Source organism: Anguilla anguilla, chromosome 16, assembly GCF_013347855.1.
Source record: "Anguilla anguilla isolate fAngAng1 chromosome 16, fAngAng1.pri, whole genome shotgun sequence".
NCBI lineage: Eukaryota > Metazoa > Chordata > Actinopteri > Anguilliformes > Anguillidae > Anguilla > Anguilla anguilla.
This window is the reverse complement of record NC_049216.1, coordinates 6,721,651-6,747,895: the sequence shown is the minus strand read 5'-3', so window position 1 is coordinate 6,747,895 and position 26,245 is coordinate 6,721,651. Positions and strand designations below refer to the sequence as shown.

Here is a 26,245-nt window from a genome sequence, read left to right as displayed (position 1 = left end):
CGTTCACTTTTGTTTGCTGTTGTCATTCCAAACGCAAATGCAATCCTAGAATTTTTACACATGCGTTCAACAACCAAATTAGGAGTCTATTCATTAACCTCAGTCTTTAAATTTGATCAGTTAAAAAAATAGGTTTTTTATGTAATATGTTTTTTTTATGTTTCTTTTATGTAACCGTTTGCAATATAGCACAATAAGCAAAATGTAAACATGGAACTTTAATTCTTCATGCATAGCTATTTCTGCATGGCTATCACTTTTACCAATTAGAAGACTATTGATTCACTTCAGCCTTGCTACACCTAATGAAATTATGGATCACAAATACGTGACTGACGAGGTTTTATTTGGTTGTCAAAGCAAGTATTTTGATTGGTTTCCACATTAAGTTTCAATGAGCAGCTAAGTTCTGTTGCACTCAGCATGCACACTCCCTGGGTGTGTCACTCCCTAGCCTCTCCGATTTCTACATACGCTCCATGCTACGCCCTCACCATGACACATCACTTTTTATCATTACCATAAAGGTTGCCAGGTGGATTTCACAATCCCGGAAACACGATGCGATCAATCACCCAAAAAAAAAATAAATCATGACATTAATCAGGATAAAAGCCAGCCAACCCCCAATTTTGGGGAACAATTAAAACAAAAAGCAGTATACTGTACTAACAACAACAAATAACATAGTAGAAACAGAAATGCTCACATCCATGCTCAAAGATCATCAAGTTCATCTTTCTGTTCATACTCAACAAGTGTTCTTCTTAATTTAAGAATCTAAATAAATAAATAAGCCAGTTTAAAAATGCCAGCTAGTTTTCAATGCCACAGATCAATACTAGCAAAAACAAACTTGCCAGCTTAAGGCAAATCATGTCAGCCCTGTTCACCAGAGGCCAACGACCTCAGATGTACCGTGAAGTGTCATCTTGGCTTTGTCTTGAGGGCAAAGTCTGAACGTGATGTTTTTTCTATGTTTTTTTTTTTTTTTTTCATGGCTGGTTGACCTCTTCTGCAGTCAACTACAATTAACTGACCAGAATAAATTAAGCTGTTTGAATAAAATAAAATTTTACCAAAACACAATTTCAACAGCTTGTGACACTAACACACCTCTGCCTTTCAGGAACATTGGCATTATGATTACTGCAAATTTGAAAAGGATTGTTATTCTTTTTTTATCTTTCTATCTATGGTTTTATTTTGTTTATAGTTTTTACACTTTGGAATTCCCAAATGTATTTGCCTTCCTTGGAAGATAGATAATCCAGCAATTCCTGTACTTTGTAAGCCTTTTCAGCAAGTCGGGGCATCATTATGACATTATCAACAGTCCTCCAAGCCAATGGATTCACAGCTTAGCATGTGGACCGTTGGTGACTTTTACTAACCCAGCTGAGCTGTTTTTGTGTGTGCCAGAGGAGCCTCGTCCAGAGCTGCTGCAGGCAGACTTTAGGCATCCGGTTATGCAGAGGAGACACGTGTGTGGTGAAGAGGGGAAATACGCCTGCAACAACCTTTCCTTCCTGCGCAGCTCACATGCGACCCCTCCATAGCTGACACTGGCACACCATCCTGGGATGGGTTGGGCAGCATTTCAAATGTGCACATTTCAAATATGTATGCAGGTGTGTGTGTGTGTGTCACACGTAGTATGGGTTGCTTGCTTCTTTTTGTATGGCTGATTTAGTACCTCTCTGCCACCATTTTGAGTGTAGTTTATAGCTGTATATATTTGGAAGGCGTTCTCTGCAACATTTTAGTGTGTATTTGCCTATCCTTGGGTGCACCACTGCACTGAGAATGGGTGCTTTAAGAGGACATGATGATAACTGATAGGCCAGCTCAAGATTGGTGCTTCCGTGCTTCTGGAAATAGTGTTTGGTTGGCCTGTAGAGGGCAGTCCTCTGACTGAAAGTAGCAGAGAAAAAAAACAACACTTTTTTTGTATGAGATGTCAAATGGGAAATGGACTGCATTTATATAGTGCTTTTATCCAAAGTGCTTTACAATTGATGCCTCTCATTCACCAGAGCATTTAGGGGTTAGGTGTCTTGCTCAGGGACACTTCGACACGCCCAGGGCGGAGTTCAAACCAGCAACCCTCCCACTGCCAGACAACCGCTCTTACCTCCTGAGCTATGTCGCCCCCTATATGTCAAGGATACAGTGTGACTTCCTGGATCTGCTGTCTGTAACCCTGTCCTCCACCCTACCCATCACCCCTGGACCACCACCTCCATACCTGTAGATATTTAGACTTACTGAAAAAAAAAAGACTTGACCATGACTTTCCCCAATTGAACCCACAGTCTGAACTGCCCAGAGGAGGATGGGCTTGCTCTATTGAGTCTGGTTACTCTCAAGGTTTTTGTTTTGTAAAATTCAATACATAAATATTATTTGATTTCGGGTCACCGCTCTTTCACTTCCAAGTGCTTCTAGATAACGAGCTGAAAGGTGCGACGTAAATACAATATATTTTTTCGCTGACGACTTTCTCCCGGTTTCACAAATCAGGTCTACCTGTCACAAAGGCAGACTGCTACAGCCCTTTCAGCCACAGTGTGAAAACAGAAGCGAAGAATGCTGCCCCTCAGGCACGCTTCAAATGGCTACTTGAAAGGTAATACCTCTAATACCTCACAAAAAGTACTGGAAACCCAACTTGTTAAGCGTATGAATACAAATGCACAAATTATAATAAGAATGTCCCTATATTTTACGTATCTGTTAATACTGTCAAAAGTGGACGACTAAATTCTTGTGTAGTCTACAATTCATTTCAAATGGTTAAAATTAAACATTAACGTACAGTATATCCGAGTACACAACTCACAGGCAAGGGGTGTTTTTAATTTTTATAAAAATCTAAACTGTACTCGCCTCGACACACGGGAACTAACGTTGTTGAACACAATGTTTTCACAAAGTACAATTGATCGTTTTCCAGAAATATAAACTGAGAATTATTTCCTTTAGCCATTAGCCATTCGTTTTCCTTCACCCCGCTATGAACCTTGAAGAAGAATTGTGTGTCGGAAATTGGCCAATCAGCGCATACCTTGTGCGACTAGTATCCAGGAAGTTCTGGTTGAAGGGAGGGAACGCTCTACTCAAAAAGGTTTCGTTTTCTGTACTTTTTTTGAGGATTATGGACTGGAACGAGGGACATGTGGTAAGTTGGAAAGTAGTTATTTTTCAGTCCTTATTCAATGAAAATGTAAGTACATTCTGCATAGTTTCGCTGGGCGTCTTAACCCAAAAACTGCTTTGATTGTAAACGTGGTTGCTTTCGATAAAGCTTAGCTACCTCTCTAGCTAGCTAACATTAGTTTGCCACATCTGTTTCTGGCGTAAAGTTTCCAGGCGCTAGCGTTGGCTAGAAACAGTTCATATGTTGCGGCAAAGCTGACATTTGATAGAACTTCGCCTAACAAGACAAGAAGTGACGTCTAACTGGATAGCTACTGATTAACTAGAGCTAATATACACAGTGATGTGGTAGTTAACATTAATTCAGCCAGATGTTTTCCCGATTTAGTTCCAATTTCAAGAGTTAGCCGAGGTTGTGTTACTATGGATTGCTTTGACGTCAATTAGTTATTGTTATGTTAAGGTTAAGTAAGTTAGGTGGTTTTATTAGTTAGTTGACATTACAGTTAGATTGTTTGCCTACTGTATAGTCCTAACGCTATGTCAACTAGCTAACCAATTTGGAATGTCGCTGTTTATATGAGAATAGAGAATGAAGGTATCCGTGTTGAGACCTAGCTAGAGAAACAGGTCAGATGATGTATCTCCCCTTCATTCAGCAAGCTAATTTAATGCTATCCGGACGACGTTAGCTAGCTAACCATCGTTAGGGCTAGCTAACACCAAGTAATGTGAAATATGTGGAAAGGTTGTTTGTTAACCGTCTACATAACTTAAATTGACAAGGATTTGGCACGCGTGGCGAGTGTTTGAATATGCAAGTTAGATGTAGCTAAGCAGCCTGCTTGCATAATGCCTGGAGTAGTACTAATCTATTAGCTAAAAGCTAGCGAACAAGCGTCTGTCTTCATTTCGAGACACAGGATCCATAAATACTGGTTATCTCAACCAAATGTGCACCCCGCTCCCGTTTCATTATAGTAAACCTTAAGACATTCCGTTCAACATCACACTGCCCATGATAGGGGCGTCCAATCTTATCCGAGAAGGGTCGATATAGGTATAGGTGTTGGTTTCTGTCCAGCACTGAGACACCCGATTCCACTCATTAACTAATCATGATCTGTTCTATCAAGACCTTGATAAGTATAATTATTAGATGTCTTAGTGCTGGGCTTAAACATAAATCTGCACCCACATCAGCCTTTTTCGAATAAGATTGGACAGTCTGGTATATAACTTTGGCCCGTTGGTGACAGGACAATTTGTCAACTGCTTGACTAGACCAGTCAGTGCTGTTAAACAGGAAAATTATATGGAAATTCCTACGACATTTTTTTCCACGTCACTCTGACAAGTTATGTTAGCAACACCGTGCATCAGTGTAGGTACTATTTTAGAAATACTGGTGCTGGTGCCTTTGTTGGTGCGCGTGGAATTACGAAAGCAGGGGGTTTCTTTTGAAACTGTACGCTGTATGTTGTTTACAAGGGTAAGGACAAATATAAAGAATAGATGTATATCTGTCAAAGCAGTTAACTTGTGGAATAGTTGTGACTAGGAATTAAGAATGTGTAGCTCACCTTGCAAATTAAAAAAAAAAATGTTTAAAAGTAATGTGGTAAACAAATATAAAACTGAGGTATGATGATTATTGTGTATGAAACGTTTGGAACTTTTGTTTTTGTTTCTGATTTGTTTTGTTTTTGTATAGCCTAAACCTAGTAGTGAAAGGATTGCCTATTAGAATATGTTATGTAAAAAGGGTTGGTATAATAAGCTAAAGCTTCAGCCAACTCCTTTTTGGTCAATATTTTTTGTTTTCCTTTTAATTTAATGCCTTATTGTTATTGAATTATTTCCTTGTGCATTCTTTTTTAATTGTTAATAAGGACCAAAATAAATTACTACTACTACTACTAGCTACATAGAGCTATAAAAGAATCTGCTTGAACCAGTGCATCGACCCTGCACGTTTATCCTCGGCGTGAACTTCAACCTGAAGTTGGAATCTCGCCTTGGCGATAAGTGCTACCAAGAATGCAGACGGAAATTTCATTTCTAGGAAACTGAACCTGTTGGAAAAGGCGTGCAGGTATCAAATATACCTAAGCAAAACAACTGTTACCGACAAGTCACAAGTGACTTTTTTGGTCAAGCGCTCCTGAACCCTTTTGTGCAGCCATGTTATGTTCATAGGAACAGATTAGTTTCATAGCATTCACAATTCAGCATATCAAGTTTTAGCCCATTTCGTGGAAGCTCTTCACTCTTAAAGACCCGTGTAATAATGTTTGATATAGGAAGTTATGTCACTGTTTCCTTAAGTGTTGGGTGCATTCAGCATAAGAAATGCTTCCAACCAAAAAGAAGGTAACGTTTCATTTTTTTGCAGTATAATTGGGCAATATGCACATGTACAACCTGTGTAAGTATAATGTTGCCGTTCAAGCCTCTTTGGTGTAACTTGTTGAAGACGACCCCATATGAATGGCCCATAGCAGACATTATTAAGTCAGCAGGACACAAAACTGTCCTGGCCAATCAAGAACATACAATAAACCTGAAATAATATATCCATCCATCCATTATCTATACCCGCTTATCCTGAGCAGGGTCGCGGGGGGTGCTGGAGCCTATCCCAGCGTGCATTGGACGAGAGGCAGGAATACACCCTGGACAGGCCGCCAATCTATCGCAGGGCACACACACCATACACTCACACACTCATACCTATGGGCAATTTAGGGTCTCCAATCGGCCTACCTGCGTGTCATTGGACTGTGGGAGGAAACCGGAGTACCCGGAGGAAACAGGGAGAACATGCAAACTCCACACAGAAAGGCCCCAAGCCGAGATTCAAACCCACAACCTTCTTGCTATGAGGCGACAGTGCTACCCACTGCACCACCGTGCCGCCTGAAATAATATATCTTAAAAATAGTTTAAAATGACCAAAAAGTGAACCATTTTACCATATACCTGTGAATTGATGCTCCCGTGCTTTTATTGACGTTGTTCACTTTTTTTTCACAATGGCAGCCTCACGGTCACATGGAGGACCACTGCCACAACCACGGAGCACACGGACACGATCACGGCCACGGTCACGGACCAGGCGGGATGATGCACGGGTTCAGACCTGGTTTCCATGGGCAGTTCGGCCCCAGGGGTGACATCAGGACAGACCCCACACAGCAGCCAATGAAACGCTCGCATATGGATGACAGCAGCAGCTGGGACATTGTAAAAGCAACACAGTAAGATGTCAATATTGTTTTCCATTCACTAATTGCTTTGTAATGGGCATTAAGGATGAGGGCACCATCATATTCTATTGGTAAAATTAACCCTTTAAGGTGTAAGATCACAAGTAGGTCATTAGAATGTTCTTAACTGAACATTCTAATGCTGATGTAACAATGACTGCTGGTAATGGGGAAATAATGGAGTTGTAGCTTACTGACTTAGAATTAAAAAACTACAATTAACATTTCAACTTTTTTCTTTGACGGAGTGCTTTGAGATAAGAATGACATTAGATTGGCGTGTGTCGGCTTTTTAAAATTATTTTAAACAAAGCATAATGTTGGCCCTGAGGATGAATGTTTATATGCTTGAAGGGGCTCTTACTAACAACTGTTCAAAATCTGATGAATGAATGTAACATGTAACGCAGTTGGTAAGCTACCACCTTAAAGGCACTGTAGTTGTCTTTCAGGTAGAGGTTAGTATGTTGAATTTTTGTTAGTATCAGATAAACAGGAACTATGCCATTGCTGGAATGTTTCCGTTTAGCTTTGAAACCTTACGGTGACCTTAAGCTTAAAAAAAAAATAATAATAATAACTTTCCCCAGTCGGAATTTAATTTGCTCAAATTACTTAAAATGATGCAGCATTCCACCCTGCCGCCAGTTCACTGTGGTCATATTTCCAGTTTTAACTTTGCTTTTTTTAAGAACCTCTATTTCCATTTCTCATATTGAGCTTTGGCTGCAGTTCCTGTGTTGGAGTTCCTGTCCATTCCTTGAGTTTATAAATGGTTTGGCTGCCTTCCACACCACCACTCTTTGGTGGAAACAGCTGTGTCTGGAGTGGCCTGTTTAAAAATGAGAACTCTGTTTGCTTGTGTCCTGGAAAGTTCTGAATCCTGGATCACTGAAAAGGTTCTCTAGTCTAACCAGACAGTCAGCTCCTGTGTTCCTTTAGTCCGCCCTACTTCTTAAAGGTAAGAGGTTCCGGGAGCTGAGTATCTGGTGACATCGGTGAGTCTTTAAGCAGCGTTTCTCAACCCTGGTGCTGGGGACTCTCCGTATGCTGGTTTTTGTCAAAGCCAATCTCTGGATCCATTACGTTTGTTGAAGATGTGTTTAAGTTCTACTCCAATTGTGTAGAACTTGGAGCAGAACTAGTGAAACTTGTTTTAACACGATACAGGTTTGGCCTATTGCCATCCGTCAGTTCCATTCATTTTCCACAGGTGGTTTCAGGTTCCCTCAGCAAATGAGACCCAACTGATTTCACCTGTCAGTTTGTAATTCAATTAAAATGGGAACCTCTTTCTATTGGAATTATGTGCCATGTAGTCTGACTCACAGGATATAGACTGTGGGTATAAGCCTGCCATTGGCCGACTATTTCAGTCGGAATTCTCCTCCCCTTCCGCTATCTGCGTGTTACCGTTTTTGCAAGGGCGCCGTCGCTGCATCCTGGGCTTAGCGCCGCCCAAGACGATTGTGATTGGTTTAAAGAAATACAAACAAGCCAGAGCGTTTTTTTCCCCCCTATACCGGAATGATAATGGGTTGAGCCAGACCTTTCTCCAGCGCTGGCACAGCGCTGAAACGAAGTGTGGAGATAGGCCTAGTCTCGCATAGCCAGTCCTATGTGCCATAATAGCACATACAGCACAGTACCTGAAAGCATAAGCTGGTCTGACCGATTGAAATTCCTGGGATGTGAATTTTCTTAGGGCATACATAGCTATTGGCATAATGTGGCTTTGAGAAGGAAAATAGTCATAAGTAATAATTCTAATTAAGAACAACGAGCGGTTCATTACGATACAGAGCTCGTTACTATGGTCAGAACAAAAACCAGCATAGCCTACACAGTGGGTTACCCAGGACCGGGGGGTTGAGAAACAGCGGTCTGGAGAATGTGTGGCGGAGTTGGCAGAGCTCGACTGGGGGTCCGTTCTGCTTGTTTCCCGGAAAGGTTCGGGGTGCTGGCGCGCTGCAGGGAGCTGGTGGAGGCGGGCTATGACGTCAGGCAGCCCGACAAGGAGAACGTGTCCCTGCTGCACTGGGCCGCCATCAACAACCGTGCGGAGCTGGTCAAGTACGGTTCCGTCTCAAAGCCGCCGTTTGTCTGGATCTACCGTCCCGATTTGCATGCTTTTGGCACTTTAGTCAGAGATAAGTGGGTATGAGGTAGTTTAGCACGGGGCTTAACCTGCACTGCTTCGGTATATATCCAGCTGTATGAATGTGTATAATGTAAATGCTGTTTAAAAAAAGAGATGTGTGTGTAAGTTGCTCTGGATAAGAGCATCTGCTAAATGCCTGTAATGTAATGTCAGATAATGTAATATATTTGAAAAAAATGTATCCGTATGATATTATTTCAATTTGGTGCATATATGTTTGATTGGCCCCAGATAGTTTTGTGTGTGTGATGGAGGATGTTTTACATATTTACAGAGGTTTCTGACAACTTGCTGGTTTGTGGTTGTAAGTAAGAAAGTACAAGTAATTTCAGAGCAGCTTGTACAGTGATGTTAAGCTTGTTCTTTTGAACACGTTCATTTTATCATGTTTATTCACAGTAAGATTAATTTATCCATGGTCTGAGTGAATACTCGAGTCTGATTGGCTGGAAGGTGTGCGTTAAAAACTTGCATTGCACTAGTAGTTCAGGTCAAGTTTAATCACCATTCCAAATTCATACGCTGCCTGGCCCACTAACCAACCTATGTAACCATAGCAACATGATGAACAGGAGCAAGCCTAGTAAACAACTTTGTTAGTTGCTAGTGCCATCGAAAAAAAGTTTATATTTTGAGGGCAGTTTGCCTCAAAATATTAATGACCCCTCCCTATATTTTAATACTTTTCAAATGACGATGCTTTAAGCTGTATAATCCACTCTGAGGTGTGTGTTAATAAGCCTGCAGTCTATCAAACAAACCATGTCAAGAAAGCAGCATGTAGAAGCCTTTTCTAAAACGTCTTTTATAAAGAAGGGCACAGGGTTGTGGTCTGTTTCGTGTCAGTTCAACCGGTCTTGGAAAACAAATTTGGTCCTAAATGATAATACGCTGTCTTTGTCACTTTTCATTCTAGGTATTATATTTCCAAAGGTGCTATTGTTGACCAGCTCGGGGGCGACCTGAACTCAACTCCTCTGCACTGGGCGGTGAGGTAAGCGTTCGCAGCGTGTTCCCCGGCAACCGCGTTCCCCGGCGACCGCGTTTGTTGTTGTGCGTAGTGATACCGAAGCGGGCTTTAAGCGCGTTGTAGCGGGGAGGCTTCCCGGCAGGCGGATTAGTGCTAATCCAATCGTTTCCTGTCGTTTGAACGCGTGTCAGGCAGGGACACCTCTCCATGGTGATCCAGCTGCTGAGGTACGGCGCCGATCCCTCGCTGGCGGACGGAGAGGGCTTCTGCTGCCTCCACCTGGCCGTGCTGTTCCAGCACATGCCCATAGCGGCCTACCTCATGGCCAAGGGACAGGTGAGTCTAGCATAGGGGCCTACCTCATTGCCAAAGGACAGGTGAGTCTAGCATAGGGGCCTACCTCATTGCCAAAGGACAGGTGAGTCTAGCATAGGGGCCTACCTCATTGCCAAAGGACAGGTGAGTCTAGCATAGGGGCCTACCTCATGGCCAAGGGACAGGTGAGTCTAGTATTAGGGGCCTACCTCATGGCCAAAGGACAGGTGAGTCTAGTATTGGGGCCTACCTCATGACCAAAGGACAGGTGAGTCTAGTATTGGGGCCTACCTCATGGCCAAAGGACAGGTGAGTCTAGTATTGGGGCCTACCTCATGGCCAAAGGACAGGTGAGTCTAGTATTGGGGCCTACCTCATGGCCAAAGGACAGGTGAGTCTAGTATTGGGGCCTACCTCATGGCCAAAGGACAGGTGAGTCTAGCATAGGGGCCTACCTCATGTCCAAAGGGACAGGTGAGTCTAGCATAGGGGCCTACCTCATGGCCAAGGGACAGGTGAGTCTAGCATTGGGGCCTACCTCATGGCCAAAGGACAGGTGAGTCTAGCATAGGGGCCTACCTCATGGCCAAGGGACAGGTGAGTCTAGCATTGGGGCCTACCTCATGGCCAAAGGGCAGATGAGTCTCCTAGTCATGAGGCTAGCATAGGGGCCTACCTCATGGCCAAAGGACAGGTGAGTCTAGTATTGGGGCTTACCTCGTGGCCATAGAACAGGTGAGGCTAGCATAGGGACCTACCTCATGGCCAAAGGACAGGTGAGTCTAGCATAGGGGCCTACCTCATGGCCAAAGGGCAGATGAGTCTCCTAGTCATGAGGCTAGCATAGGGGCCTACCTCATGGCCAAAGGACAGGTGAGTCTAGCATAGGGGCCTACCTCATGGCCAAAGGGCAGATGAGTCTCCTAGTCATGAGGCTAGCATAGGGGCCTACCTCATGGTCAAGGGACAGGTGAATCTCCCAGGTGTGAGGCTAGCATAGGGGCCTACCTCATGACCAAGGGACAGGTGAGTCTCCCAACCTCAGGGCCACACAGGCTAGAGAGGAGATGGATGCAGGGGGTTGACTGTTCTGGTCGGGTGAAGCAGTCTTGTAGAAGCCTTTTAAAATTGAGTGTGATTTATGCTAGTCTGAAATAATATGGTCTTTCTGGTTCTTGCTGATTCTGAGGTTGAGCTATAAATCTGGAAACAAATGTGTATCGAGTGTGTAACATCTTACACACCTTACAGTCCTTTTGGAGGGTTGTTGAGACCTTAGTGGTTTCTCGAGTTTGAATTAAATCAGGTTCTATTTTGGAATGTAACATGACATTCTGAGATGTGTCCTTTAAGTGTAAAGCTTTTCTATAAATGCAAAATTGATCCTGAAAAGTAATGAACTTGAGTCTTTTTTTTCTGCCATTTCAGGAAGTCGATAGTCCAGATCTAAATGGGCAGACTCCTTTGATGTTAGCAGCTCAGAAAATTATAGGGTAGGTACTCCTTCGCCCAACGTTACCTGAAATAGACTCCTTTGAAACTTTCCCATATCAAACAGTCTAAACAGTCTACTTTCCCTCTGCAGAGGACGGTTTCTAAAATAGCAACCTTGTGGTTTGCTTGCAGGCCTGAACCCACTAACTTCCTTATCAAGTGCAATGCCTCGGTCAACGCCGTGGACAAGGTGAACGGGAACTCGCCGCTCCACTGCGCGGTGCTGGCCGGCAACGTGGACGCGGCCCACCTCCTTCTGGAGGCGGGAGCCAGCGTGAGCCTGCAGAACGCCAAGGTGCTTTCCCTCAGCCCGCACGGCGGCCATTTTAGGTGTCAGTCCTGTGAACGGAAGGCAGTTTTGGTGTTCCATAATGTGTCTGTAAAAGTGGAGCCGTGTTTGGTGTCTCTCCTGTTTGCGTGCGGCGGCCATGTTTGTTCTATCCTGATGTTTGTGAAGGACGGGCATCTTCAGGGTTAGCGCAAGATCACACGGAGTGAAAGCACTGAATGCCATGGCTGATTGGTTATCATGCCTGACTAGTAGATGGCGTGGAAGTTCAAACCACTCTCCGCTCTCTACTCTAGTACTGTACTAGCTAGGATTCCGGAAACAAGGAAATGTATCCAGTACCAACTAAATTTACTGGTTGTGATGCCTGTAAAACTGCTGCCTATTGGTTAGACGTAACAACCAATCGGCTTCAGCCTACTGTGCTTCTGTACTTCCACTACGTTTAATCTCGCGCTGTTTGTGAAGAGCTGCTATCTTTGGTGTAACTCTGATGTGAGCAAGTGATAGTCTGTTCAAGCAACTCCCACGTTAGGAAACACTAGGGGGCGCTGCCAGCCTTTTACACACGATGACCCCTGAAGACCGCAGCTTTCTGAAGGTCACACGAGCGTCAGCTGCAACCCAGCGCCTAGATTCTGTATTGCAGAGCTGTTGCTGTATAGCTTGCGAACGAAGTTGGCAGTTATGTGGTATACTCGATAACACAGGAATGAGAGTTTTGCAGGTTTGTTGACATTGAGGTTTTTAAGCTTGCTTCCCATGGCACAATTTGAATCAAGCAAACTAGAAAATTTGCAACCAACAGTGAACTGAAAGTTTGCAAGCTACAACGGTTAGGAAGCTAACCGAGTTATCTCACCGATTTGCAATTCATATCAAGTAGATAACTCGAGAATGTAGCGAAATAATACATTATTGATTGGCTCAGTACGTGAATAGCTGTCCACCCTTAAATTGTTTGGTCTTGCAGTAGCAGAACGTCATGTTAGTCTGCCTGGTGTCTTTGGCTGAGAACCAAGATGCAAGGCTCCTCCTCCATGTTGGCGAAGAGCAGCCATGTTGGGAGTCACTTCTGTGTTGGTGAATGTCAGATCATGTTAAATGTGTCTGCTGGGACCAAAGGAAGCTTATGCTTTCGCAGGCTATTCTGGCACGTTTATCCTAGCATTGCTACTCGGGATACTGGACCTGTCAGCTGTAGTGATTGAGCAGGTCATGGTCCAAGGATGTTCGGTTGTTTTTGGTTAACTTTTTTTTTTTTTTGGGTCACTTGCAGTTAGAGCTTGGTGTTGGATAGTGCCGTTCAGGAAGACAGCTAAGGTCTATGCGAGTGAAATGTGACTACCATGCCTGCCATTGGTTTTACTACTGTGTAAATATGGAAATGCACCACTGTGGCACAAGGCTTTATTCTCCAAGGGTCGACCGAAGAGAGAGAGAGAGAGAGAGAGAGAGTGTGTGTGTGTGTGGGTGGGTGAGTGAGTGAGTGAGTGAGTGAGGCAGTGTGTGAGGCAGTGAGTGAGTGTGTGTGTGTGTGTGGCAGTGAGTGAGTGAGTGAGTGAGTGAGTGAGTGAGTGAGTGAGTGAGTGAGTGAGTGAGTGAGTGAGTGAGTGAGTGAGTGAGTGAGTGAGTGAGTGAGTGAGTGAGTGAGTGAGTGAGTGAGTGAGTGAGTGAGTGAGTGAGTGAGTGAGTGAGTGAGTGAGTGGCAGTGTGTGTGGGTGGGTGGATGCGTGAGTAAGTGAGTGAGTGTGTGTGTGTGGCAGTGTGTGTGGCAGTGAGTATGTGTCTCCTTGTGTCAGTGGTTGTTGTCTTGTAGTTTAATGTAAAGAAAGAAACCCCTTGTGTTTCATGACTGATTGCTTGGCATGTTTCTGCCCAGCTCAGCGTCTCATGCGTGCTCATTTCCTCATTCCAGGGACACACTCCCATAGACTTAGCCCACCAGGTGCACAGTCCTCTGCTGATTCACATGCTGACCCACATCAAGGAGGAGAGGATCAAGTCGAGTTCGCCCTGCTTCAGGATAGTCGCCAAGTACGAGGTACGGTCCGCCACCTGCTCTCCTGTTAAAAACTTGACCGTTTTTGTTTGGCCGCACTTGACCGCGTAGCCGTATCGCGCGAGCGTACGCTAAGCGGAACCGTTCTTTTTAAAAACAAACGTTTTTAAGAGGCGGTTAATTGCGGAAGGCAGATATCCTGTCCTCGGTCGGTCGCCGTGGCACGCGTGGCTTCCTGTGCCGAGGAGGGGGGGGTCGTTTGCGGTCTCCGTAACGAGGGGTTCGTTTGCAGTCGCCTCCGAGCTCCGGGGGAACGATTAGCCTTGGAACGAGAGGGAAGCCGACCTTCTCCGAAAACAATTCGGCGCGGGATTCCTTTACGTTCGGAGCCTCCACAGGAGAATAGCCCGTCCGCTGCTCGATCTTGCATCATTTGAGAAAATGGCCACCGAATCCATCTGACCTACATTTCTAACGGCTTTTCCGAAAAGTGGTTTGAATTCTCTTCGGACAACCGGTGCTGTTAATCCTGAATTTAATTTATTTTGAAATGGGTATCGTTAGCAAAATTACTTTAGGCAGTTAATTCGTTATTCGCTGGACCGTTTGCTTGGTTATTAAAATGTGTGTGGGCTGTTGTTTGTAGCTGATAATGCTGTGCATATGGTCTTCAATGACTTCTGCAGATGAGGATTCAGATACTGTGCAGGGTTTAGCATTTTTCGTACTGGACCAGTCAGGCAAGTTGGTAAGGAATGTTCTTTTCCCCAAATTAAATTTACACTTGCCCGGGTAAGTTCACTTGTGACACGAAGTTCATAAAAAAACGTTTCGCAATTCAGCAAACTGTCAACCAGCCCAGAATCCAGAATTGTCTTTTGGTTTTAACTTCAAAAGGACGTGTTCTCCCATCGAAACAGACAGGACCCCGAGCAGCACAGCGCGTCTTCTTATACGCCATGTCACTTTGCACGATGTCAAAAGTTCTTAATCGGATACTGTTGATGCGTCCTGGCGGGTTTTCGTTGAGCCCTCCATTTTAAGTTGCGTTAGGCAGTGTCGCTAACGCTGAAGGGATTCCGGATAGGCTAAGTGTTTCGGCGGGTTTTTTTTGAGGCTTCCGTTTTAAGAGGTGTAGGGCAGCGTTGCTAACGCCGAGCGGACTCCGTTTTCTCCGTGCGCAGTTCCACCTGCAGCTGGCGTTCAGCGCGGTGGTGATGTGGGTGGTGGGCGCCATCGCGGACATGCGCTCCGAGTCCTGGCTGCTGAAGGGCCTCCTCCTGGGCTGCGTGCTCGGCGCCGTCAACGTCACGTCCCGGTAAGAGTCCCGCCGCGCTCCCGCACGCCCCCGCGTACGCGGCATTATGGGCATTTAGCGGACGCTCTGATGCAGAGCGACTAACACAATGTCTTATGTAGCATTTACACTGCATCCATTTATACAGCTGGATATATACTGGAGCGATGCAGGTTAAGTACCTTGCTCAAGGGCATTCGGATTCAGGATTCGAACCCGCAACCTTTAGGATACCAGAAGGCCAGTTCCTTCTGTTTGGTGCTCTTAATTTGCCTTTATTCAGCTCCGTGAATGCACTGAGAATTCCCATTGAAATTCACAGTGACGACTTCCAGACTCACAATAGGGAGGAATGTGAGTGATTGTGTTAGCCAATCATCAAAATAATGCTCTAAATAACGTTAAGATATATTTTATATATTTGTGGCGGTAGGCTATCACCGTTTCCTGTGAACCTCAAGACCGCACTACAGCTCATATGTTCATTTTCCACTTAAAAGTATACGTGTGAAATCTGTGTGAATTTCCAGTGAGCTGTGTGCCATTTATCCTGCTCAAATGGCCTGTGGGGTTTTTTCCCCTCATAGGAATTAGCCTACAGTAACACACCTTTCCACCAGGTGGCACTGTGGGGCTGAATGAAAAACCCTGCCTATGATTGGAAAGGCTGTGTATCATTTCTGTGGCATCTCTCCGTGCATAACTTTACATGCAATTCAGAGTAGATGTACTTTCAAGCTAATTAAGAGCACAACAAAACATTATACAACAAATTTATTGTTTTGGCAGGCTCATTTTCTTTCACAGGCAAGGATGTTAATCACAGAACACTATTAAAACACGCATGCCCTGTAAAAATTATTTTGCAGTATTCGAATGAAAATTTAATTTGAAAGGAAAGATTTGTGTCGTGGATAATGAATTACTTCTACTACATGTAAAAATACATTTAAATAATTGATGAAGGCACTTTGCTGTTGTGGTTTTTAAAAATTAAATCTATTTTGTGAATATATTGTGTGGCCCTAAGACTGTATTCAATTGAATGGGCCTGTACAATTATCTGATTATCAGTACTGGACTCTAGCCATTACTGGCCTTTTCTAGCTATTTTCAAACCTGAGCTTTTCATTTCAGTTGGACTAACAGCCAGACCGGACATTTTAGGCTTTTAAAACTATGCCTGTCAAATCATGTCTGACTGCTCCATATTTTAACAAGTTGGTGTAATTAAATAAATTGTGTGTGCTTATTATGTGCCTCTGTGCGTGTGCGTGTGTGTGTGTGTCCATGCGTGTGTGCATTCAGGCAACTGGCTGGACCCTCGATGCAGGAACTCCGCCCTGCCTCCGCCCTCATCGCCTCCCTCCTCTGGATGGTGGTCACATGGTGCCTGTGGTTCCTGCCTGATATCCTTCACCAAGCTCTTCAGCTCCCACAGGGCTTCACAGGGCCACAGCTTCACTCTGTTAGCTCCTGTAGGGCCTCACAGGGCCACAGCTTCACTCTGTTAGCTCCTGTAGGGCCACACAGAGCCTCAGCTTCAGTCTGTTAGCTCCTGTAGGGCCTCACAGGGCCACAGCTTCACCCTGCTAGCTCCTGTAGGGCCTCACAGGGCCACAGCTTCAGTCTGTTAGCTCCTGTAGGGCCTCATAGGGCCACAGCTTCAATCTGTTAGCTCCTGTAGGGCTTCACAGGGCCACAGCTTCACTCTGTTAGCTCTTGTAGGCTTCACAGGGCCACAGCTTCAGTCTGTTAGCTCCTGTAGGGCCTCACAGGGCCACAGCTTCAGTCTGTTAGCTCCTGTACGGCCACACAGAGCCACAGCTTCAGTCTGTTAGCTCCTATAGGGCCTCATAGGGCCACAGCTTCACTCCGTTAGCTCATTTCGCAGCTTAACGCGTTTTGCATAATTGAACGGTCAAGCCGTACCACCTTCTGTGTAAGCTTGTACGTTTTCATTAGTAATTTTAATCATTATTCCAAAATTCAACGATGTCACTTACAGATCTGAGTTTAATTGTATTTCTTCGTCCGTCGGCCGCGTTCCGTACCGCGGAACCGTCTCAGCCGGCCTACGTTTCCTTTTTACGTTTCCTGACGGCCGAACGGCCGTGGTCTTTTGTGCGTTATCGCTATGGAAATGACCGGGGCAGGGATGAGGTAATTGAATTCCCTTCGCGCGTGACTAGGGCGATTGCCTTCCTGTCCGGCGCAGCCGCAAATTCGGAGCGGGCTCTCGATTGGGAGATACGAAAGCAGCTTATTTAAAAAAATGAACCTCCAGACAAACGAGCCCCTTTACAGAAAAATAATTAGAGATGGCTAACTTAAGGGGCATTGTGGTGTGTGTGGGGGGGGGGCGGGGGATGTGGGCGGGTTGGGCCTGCCAGATGCGAGTTTCGCACGACTGGCACCGCACTGACGAGCTCAGCTCACCTGCAACAAAATCACTGCGATAAATTTCTGCGTTTCCTGTTAGAGATTAGATGCAGTTCCTGTCCTGCTTTATTGTCTGTTACAGGACCATTCACACTGGATATGTAGCTGTTTGTGTGTGAAAGGCAATATGCCTGTACGCAAACAAGCGATAAGACGGAAGCTTGTTTTGACAGCATGGGGGATATCCCCATCCTTATAGTACTGTGCTTCTTTAGCTCAGGTGCTGATATCCCCATCGTTACAGTACAGAGCTTCTTAAACTCAGGTGCTGATATCCCCATCCTTATAGTACTGAGCTTCTTTAGCTCAGGTGCTGATATCCCCATCGTTACAGTACCGAGCTTCTTTAAGTCAGGTGCACATATCCCCATCCTTATAGTACTGAGTTTCTTTAGCTCAGGTGCTGATATCCCCATCGTTACAGTACAGAGCTTCTTAAACTCAGGTGCTGATATCCCCATCCTTATAGTACTGAGCTTCTTTAACTCAGGTGCTGATATCCCCATCCTTACAGTACCAAGCTTCTTTAACTCAGGTGCTGATATCCCCATCCTTACAGTACAGAGCTTCTTTAACTCAGATGCTGATATCCCCATCCTTATAGTACTGAGCTTCTTTAACTCAGGTGCTGATATCCCCATCCTTACAGTACCAAGATTCTTTAACTCAGGTGCTGATATCCCCATCCTTACAGTACCAAGATTCTTTAACTCAGGTGCTGATATCCCCATCCTTACAGTACCAAGCTTCTTTAACTCAGGTGCTGATATCCCCATCCTTACAGTACCAAGATTCTTTAACTCAGGTGCTGATATCCCCATCCTTACACTACAGAGCTTCTTTAACTCGGGTGCTGATATCCCCATCCTTACAGTACCGAGCTTCTTTAACTCAGGTGCTGATATCCCCATCCTTTCAGTACAGAGCTTCTTTAACTCAGGTGCTGATATCCCCATCCTTACAGTACCGAGCTTCTTTAACTCAGGTGCTGATATCCCCATCCTTACAGTACAGAACGTCTTTAACTCAGGTGCTGATATCCCCATCCTTACAGTACTGTGCTTCTTTAACTCGGGTGCACATATCCCCAGCTTTACAGTGCAGGTTCTCTTCAGCCTCAACGCCATTGGTCTGGCCTACTACTACTTACGGAGCTGGAGGACGGACCCCGGGTACATCAGGGCTACTGAAGAGGAGAAGAAGAAGGTAATCATACCGTCCGTCACCAAACGCTGACTTTGCTCAGTCACAGGAAAAGTTGAGAATTCAACTCAAAATTTAGCAAAGATTTCAGAAAATTAAGGAACAAGAAATTAGAGATTTAAGATTTAAACAATTCTTTTCATATACATAGCCTATTTTGATAAATTCAATCATTCTAGCTCTTGGTAAGATATAATTACTCAACGGAGACTCAAGAGGGCACACTATTAACCTGTAAGTTAGCGATCTAAGGCCATTATCAAGGTATTTGCACAAATAAAATAATTTTAATGAATTCAGCCACTAACGTTTGACAGAGTGAACTACTGACCGTTCGACTAGAAATTCAGCGCCAAACGCGTCTAAATTAAGAGCCCAATGACTAATTCGTCGACTTATCTACTAAGAAGGGCCCACCCTACCGTTAATATTGTAGAAGGCGGGTAAGCAGCAGGTACTGCCCCTGCTCATTCATATCCTCCATCGCTGGCTTTGCTCTGTAAAACCTGAGGAAAAAACTGAGGTAAAACCGAGAGGCTCCTCTCGGCGTGAGCGCCTGTTTTCCTGTCTGTGAAACCCTCGCCTTCGCTCTGACCGCAGAACGTGGTGCTGCTAGCCGAAGCGGGCTGCCTGGACCCCCGGATCTTCTGCACCTCCTGCATGGTGAGTGAGGTCATCGATCAGAACCGAGCGATGTCATCGATCAGAACCGAGTGATGTCATCGATCAGAACCCGAACGAACGTTCGGTTCACCCTAAAATAAAAGGGTTTATACGTTCATTTCCTTTCCCCAAGAAGTGTCTTTTGGGCTTGCAATTACAGCTGTTTTTTTTCTGATTTGGTTTGCCCGTCAAAAAAGCTCCCTAAAGCCTGATTTTAAAATGAAGGAAGCTGTGGTTCTGCTTTAAGGTAATATGTGGGAATGTGAACGAGAATATATTGTCCCTTCGTCACGTTTAGTTCAAACTTTTTGACCTTAAAAGCAAAATTATTTGTGATGAGAGCAGGCAAACTCAGGTTTGCGTCGTCTTGTTCCGTAGATGCGGAAGCCCGTAAGAGCCAATCACTGCTTTTCCTGCGACTCCTGCATCGCCAAGCAAGACCACCATTCCATGTGGATCAACGGCTGCATAGGTAACCGCGTGGCGCTCGGCGTGAGAAGCAGACGTCCTTGGCCTGCTGGTTTGGGTAGTGCGTTAGCATAGCAAAGTGCCTGCTGGCTACGGTATTGTGTTAGCATAGCTGTATTCCTACTGAGTTTGGAAATGTTAGCATAGCAATGTTCTGGCATGGGTAGTGTGTTAGCATAGAAAAGTAGCTATGCAGGTAGTGCGTTAGCATAGCAAAGTACCTTCTGGCTACGATAATGTGTTAGCATTGTGATGGTCCTGCTGGGTTTGGAAATGTTAGCATGGCAAAGTACCCACTCGGGTAGTGTGTTAGCATAACGAAGTACCTGCTGCCTGGGTCTCGTAATGCCTTAGCATAGCTAAGTAACTTCTTGCTTTGGTAATATTCTTTCTTTGGTAGTGTTCAGTTTTGGAGGAAAAAAGTCAAATTAAAACCAAAATGAGAATGGCAATGGTAATGCTAATGGTATATAATGATTCAGCTAATGGTATATAATGTGAAAGCTAATGGTTTATAATGGTAAAGCCAATGTTATGTAATGGTTCAGCCAATGGTATATAATGGTAAAGCTAATGTTATTTAATGGTGAGGCTAATGGTATATAATGATTCAGCTAATGGTATATAATGGTAATGCTAATGGTATATAATGATTCAGCTAATGGTATATAATGGTAATGCTAATGGTATATAATGGTAAAGCCAATGTTATGTAATGGTTCAGCCAATGGTATATAATGGTAAAGCTAATGTTATTTAATGGTGAGGCTAATGGTATATAATGATTCAGCTAATGGTATATAATGGTAATGCTAATGGTATATAATGATTCAGCTAATGGTATATAATGGTAATGCTAATGGTATATAATGGTAAAGCTAATGTTATGTAATGGTTCAGCCAATGGTATATAATGGTATAGCTGTGGCTCTAGGCACCAGGCTAGTCCAAACCGAGTCCACTGCAAAAACAGCTGTGTGCCCACAAGGAAATGCTACCTTAAGAAGCAGCTGTGATAACAGAAGACCTTTCAATATTAAATTTGGGGTGGGGGGGGGGGTGGTCAGGATGAAGGCAATCTCAATCTCAACACACACACACACACACACACACACACACACACACACACAGTGGCACGCGCACACACACACACACACACTCTCTCACACACACACACTCACACACACACTCACACAGTGGCGTGTGCGCACACACACGTACACACACACACACTCACACAGTGGCACGCACACACCCACACCCACACTCACACATACACACTCACACACACACACCCACACATACACACACCCACACACACACACCAGAGTCAGAAGTGTTGTGTTGACGCGTAGCGTGGCGCTGTCGTTCCAGGGGCCAGGAACCACCGCTACTTTGTGATGTTCCTGCTCTGCCTGACGCTGATGGGCGGCTGGATGTTCTACGGCAGCATCGTCTGTAAGCCACCGCGGCGCTCGGCGGGACCGACAGCGGCGAAACATCGCTGCTCCGTCCCGGAGGGAATTTGTACCGAAATCCTACCGGGCTCATACCTGCTAAACCTGCCATCGATGCTACCCCTCATTTTAAATTTGATGTGCTACTTTCACTTTCAAACAAGGTTTTGTAGTTGCTCCAATGACCGTGATATGCACTTTTGTACATCGCTTTGGGTAAAAGCATCTGCCAAGTAAACGTAATGTAATGTAAGGTGCATGCAGGCGACAGTTGCCCATAGAAAGCAGACTGTATCAGCAGTTCCCAATAAGATTATTGTGAATCCGTTATGGATGACTTGAGAAGTGAATGGAGGACACTTATTGGAGGTGTAATGAGTGTCATACTCCACTGGTGCTCTTTAAAAACAGGAGAAACTGCAGATACGAAATGCAATGAAGGCAAAGTTAAGGGGAGTCACAGTTTTAAAAGGCTTTCATTCGGTGACCTCATCGTTACGACCTTTACACGAGTGACCGTGAAGGTGAATGTCTTCTACAAATCCGTCAAAGTTAAAAATGTATCTTTTTTCAACCTTGGGCTGGATGTTAGCTTTGGCTCCAAGTTTTTTTTTAAAGTTGCTTCCTGCTGTAAAATGGCCAATGTGAGGTTGACCAACGGTCAAATTAGCCATCTCTAATAATCTGAGATTATCAGATTATTTATTGATTTGTTTTTTTTAAAGTCAACTCATTCAACCAGTTATTTACATCAGCTCTTGAGCGTCTTGCTTTGCGATGCGGTCTCGTCCGATTGCGGCTGAGCTGAGGTGAAATCCCCTGCCCGTTTTCTCCTTCCAGATTGGTCGAAGCGCTGCTCGCTGAGCTACCGCGAGGTGGGGGCGTGGGGCGTGCTGACGGAGCTGGTGGGCTGCTCCCCGTGGGTGCTCTACGTGTTCGGCATGACCTTCCTGCACACCTCCTGGGCCTCGGCCTCCCTCTTCATGCAGCTGTACCAGGTAGGGCGTGGCCTCTGTGCGTTCCCCGGGGGTTACAGGAAGCGCACTGCTGCAGCAGGTTTCTGACATCGCAGCTGCATTATGTTGTAATGTAGCGCGTTGTGTCGTTCAGAAAATCGCCTGTACTATTGGAGTATCGTTACATGAGGGCGGCGCGGCGGTGCAGTGGGTAGCACTGTCGCCTCACGGCAAGAAGGCCCTGGGTTCGAATCCGGCCGGTTTGAATGAATGGCGTGTGTGCCCTGCGATAGATTGGCGGCCTGGTCCAGAGTGTATTCCTGGCCTCTCGCCCAATGCACGCTGGGATAGGCTCCAGCACCCCCGCAACCCTGACCAGGATGAGCGGGTATAGATAATGAATGGATGCTCAGGATAAGCGGGTATAGATAATGGATGGATGCCCAGGATAAGTGGGCACAGATAATGGATGGATGCCCAGGATAAGTGGGTACAGATAATGGATGGATGCTCAGGATAAGTGGGTACAGATAATGGATGGATGCCCAGGATAAGCGGGTATAGATAATGGATGGATGGATGGATTATATTATGAGTTGGGCTGCCAGTTGGCCTCATATGCTTGTTTGCACATATGGGCCTCATTCTTCCAGTTAGCCACTCGGTTGTGTAATTAGCCACTTCACTGTGCCATTTAAGTGCCTACAAGGACCCCTGGAGGATAACAGTTGTAATATTGGTTTATATCCCTGTGGGTCTTATGATAGAGACAAAATGGCGGACCTAATTGTGAGCAGCGCCTTCCCAGACGATTCAGTACATCGTCTGTTAATTATTTTGACGAAAGGTCTTTATAATAGTCATTTCATTTTTCCTCTGCCAGAGTTCTTGGAACAAATTGTGATTTTGCTAGAGGCAGTGTTGACTGCACCTGTTTGTGTTTTGTCATTGTGATTGTGTCATTGTAACTGTGTGCATATGACAGGTCCCCCTGAAAAACAGATGTGTATCTCAATGGGGCTTTCCTGGTAAAATAAAGGGTAAATAAAGGTTTCAAAAGTAAAGCATATTACCGAGATCAGATATTGCAAGTTTATTACTTCATAGTGTATGAACAAGAATATTGCTGCTTTCAGATGTTACAACACGTTTGTTTTAAATACATTTTGGTGAACTATATTGACCATTATATTTTCCAGAAAGTGCATGTTCTTGCAGTAGTGTAGTATAACGGGTAAGGAATTGGTCTCCTTGTAACCTGAAAGGCACAGGTATGATTCCCAGGTTAACGACTGACCCGAATTGCTTCAGTGTATATCCAGCTGTATGAATGGATGCAATGTAAATGCGATGTCAGATGTTGTGTAAGTCGCTCTGGATAAGAGCGTCTGTAAACGCCTGTATTGTAACGTTGCAGTTATGTTCCGTTTCCTTGAGGATCGTCTCTAAATGATTTTGGGAGTATTGGAATGCCTGGCTGCCAGGGAAGGAGACAGTTTTTTTTTTTGCAGTGCTGTGCTGACGATGTAAAATTAAATTTCTGTTTTTCCAAGATCGCCATCTTTGGGCTGACTACGACTGAGAGGATGAACCTCATTCAGCGGAGAAGAAGACACCAGCAGCACTTCTCACTCAGAGAAAACCCATACAAGTAAGCGCCCCTATTTCTGGCCAATCCGCAAACGCCTGTCAGGCTTTGTCATTTTCTTTACAGTCTGTATCAACAGACAGTGCCTTCAACCCCCTGCAACAGCACTAATCATTAAGTTGTCAAAAAATATGGTGTCTCTTTTACCTAGTATAAAATGTCCCTCTTCACTTTGGAAGATATTGCTTGATGTTGTCATTGATATTGGATTTTTCTTATCTTCAAGACCTTGTTGCTCTAGTTAGGTTTCCTGATCTGTATAAAAGGTGCGATTAGACGTCACTTACTTGTGTGAGCCAATCAGAAACTGAGGGCTGTCCACAGGAAAATATAATGACTTATCCGAATTACTGAAGTCTTGCCCTGCAGATGATGGCTCTGCCCATTTTTTGTGACTGAGAAACCACATCGGATTGCCAGCTCTATCACCACATTTTCAGTTGGAAGTGTTTTAAATAACTAAGGGTCAGATGTACTAAGACCTTCGCCTTTTAGCAAAACTAATAACACACCCAGCGATTGGTGCAAAACAAGTACCGTGACCAATCGTCGGTCGTGTTATTGGTTCTGCGTGTGCTTGAAAGGTTTTGACTGTGCTGAAGGTCTCAGTAAGTCGGGCCCTAAAGCGCTCTTTTCCTCCGGCAGTTTGGGTTTGGTGCGGAACCTGGTGAACTTCTTCCAGCTGCGGTGCTGTGGGCTGTTCAAACCGGCCGTGGTGGACTGGACCCAGCAGTACTCCTCCGGGCTCGACCTGGCCGCCGGCGAGGACTTTCACACGGTCTGAGCCGCTCAAAGTGCACCCCCCATCCCCCAACCACCACCCGAGCTCGGACCGGCTCAAAGTCCCCCCCCCCCCCACCACCCGAGCTCGGACCGGCTCAAAGTCCCCCCCCCCACCCGCCGCCCGCCCGCACTGGGACCGGGCCAAAGCCGCGCCGGGACCGGCCCAAAGCCGCTCGGGGGGGGCGGAGAGCTGACGCTCGTGTGGATATGAGCCAAACGGCATATTTTACTTTTTAAATCGTTTTTTGCAACTTCTTTTCTGCTATTAATGAACATCCGCCTAAAAAAAAGAACAGTTCAAAACGTTGATTTGAGGAAAGTGAACCGGGGACTTACTTTTTGTTTGCACAAACAATTGCCTTGTACCGGAATACGTCCAGCGAAAGATCTCGATAATTTTGGCGGTGGAAGTTTTGAATGTCCCTTGTCACCGTTTGTTAAATTATGTGTAAAGTGTGTAGAGAACATTGTTTTATACATAGCTCTATTTTCCTAAAGAATGTTTTTTTTTTTGCAAGAGATAAGGGAACAATTATATACAAACTGAATATAATATTTTTGTTTTTATAAAGTTATAAATGAATGTTTTTTATATGAGCTGGCAAATACATACAAACATAACAATAACACAGCATACACAGTTATCGCACTGCTTAAGAAGTATATGTTCGCGCTTCACGCCGAGCTTAAAATTCTTATTTATTGCCTGTTTTCAGTGGAATGGCAACATTATGTCTTCTCGGTTACATTGGATTCATTTTTGGTTTGTTTGTTTCTTATTACGCTCTCCATACTTAATGAGGCGTCTACTTAAGTGCCCATTTCTGCAGGTCTAAAGTATGGGACAGAATATTAGTATATCAGGTAGCTTCAAAGGAAAAAACGGAAAAGCCATAATATAATACGCCAAGTGTAAAACTAGGTGATAATTTTTTCTTTAAGATGTGTCAGGAGTAAATTGGGACTGGTGGGTTTCTGGTCAAAGTTTCACCAAATAGACATCAGTAAGCAATCCTTTAATACCACTGGTACAACTTCATGTCAGTATGGAAAATTGTTGTTTTGTGTGGAAACAATTCTCATTACACTCCCTTGGGTTTTGTACTTTTTAATTAGAAAACGATTAAGCTTGTCCAGACAGCTGTGACACACGAAGTAATGGCTTCAGATTAATACAAATGTATTTGCTAATCGGTGCTGTGGTGTTTATTTTGATTATGCTCGCTTATTCATGACAACAGATTGAGTCTGATGAATAATGAATTAAAACTGTCTGTGCCGTGACTGTGACCTCCCCAAAGTGCCTGACACATCAGGGAAGACTGAATTCGGTTCTTCTTCTTTTGTACCCTCTCAGAAAAAAAGGATTCTTTGGCTTGTCTCCATAGGGGAACGTTTTTATTTCTTTAAGGAACCCTTTATGGTTGGCGTGAACTGCAAAATCTCCCAGATTGAACCATTTTGCCTGACAAAGAACCCTCAAACTAGGCAGGGTTCCTCTATGGAGACACATAAAAGCCTTTTGGACCCATGTCTTTCTGAGAGTGCAGTGCAGAATATATGCCTGTTTGTCATCTTCTGGGTGGTTCAAACTAAACTAGAACTGGTGGTTGCACTTAACAAGTAACATTCCTTTGTCCTTATTATAGATACAAGCGGCCTCATTGCG

General features: G+C 44.6%; 1 protein-coding gene across 2 annotated transcripts; it reads left to right on the top strand.

Annotated features, from left to right (window-relative positions):
• The first annotated feature begins 2,518 nt into the window (after window positions 1–2,518).
• zdhhc13 (zinc finger DHHC-type palmitoyltransferase 13) lies at window positions 2,519–25,860 on the top strand. Of its 2 annotated transcripts, none has more exons than XM_035395628.1 (17): window positions 2,519–2,629; window positions 6,202–6,419; window positions 8,379–8,501; window positions 9,506–9,583; window positions 9,751–9,895; window positions 11,303–11,367; window positions 11,501–11,663; window positions 13,576–13,701; window positions 14,844–14,977; window positions 16,265–16,365; window positions 18,480–18,604; window positions 19,202–19,264; window positions 19,643–19,736; window positions 21,107–21,190; window positions 22,030–22,187; window positions 23,699–23,796; window positions 24,439–25,860. In XM_035395628.1, the coding sequence occupies exons 2-17, from the start codon at window positions 6,214–6,216 to the stop codon at window positions 24,575–24,577; spliced, it is 1,902 nt and encodes a 633-aa protein (XP_035251519.1). In that variant the 5' UTR covers window positions 2,519–2,629; window positions 6,202–6,213; the 3' UTR covers window positions 24,578–25,860. The 2 variants fall into 2 exon arrangements, with proteins under 2 accessions (XP_035251519.1, XP_035251517.1); XM_035395626.1 differs by lacking the exon at window positions 2,519–2,629 and adding an exon at window positions 3,058–3,181.
• The last annotated feature ends 385 nt before the right edge of the window (window positions 25,861–26,245 follow it).

What these genes read in the sequence shown, in the direction of transcription:
- zdhhc13 (XM_035395626.1), top strand. Translation starts at nt 3,158, where the DNA reads ATGGACTGGAACGAGGGACATGTG. An exon ending in ACTGGAACGAGGGACATGTG is followed by an intron (nt 3,182 to 6,201) that starts GTAAGTTGGAAA and finishes TCACAATGGCAG; the next exon opens with CCTCACGGTCACATGGAGGA. An exon ending in AACCGTGCGGAGCTGGTCAA is followed by an intron (nt 8,502 to 9,505) that starts GTACGGTTCCGT and finishes TTTTCATTCTAG; the next exon opens with GTATTATATTTCCAAAGGTG.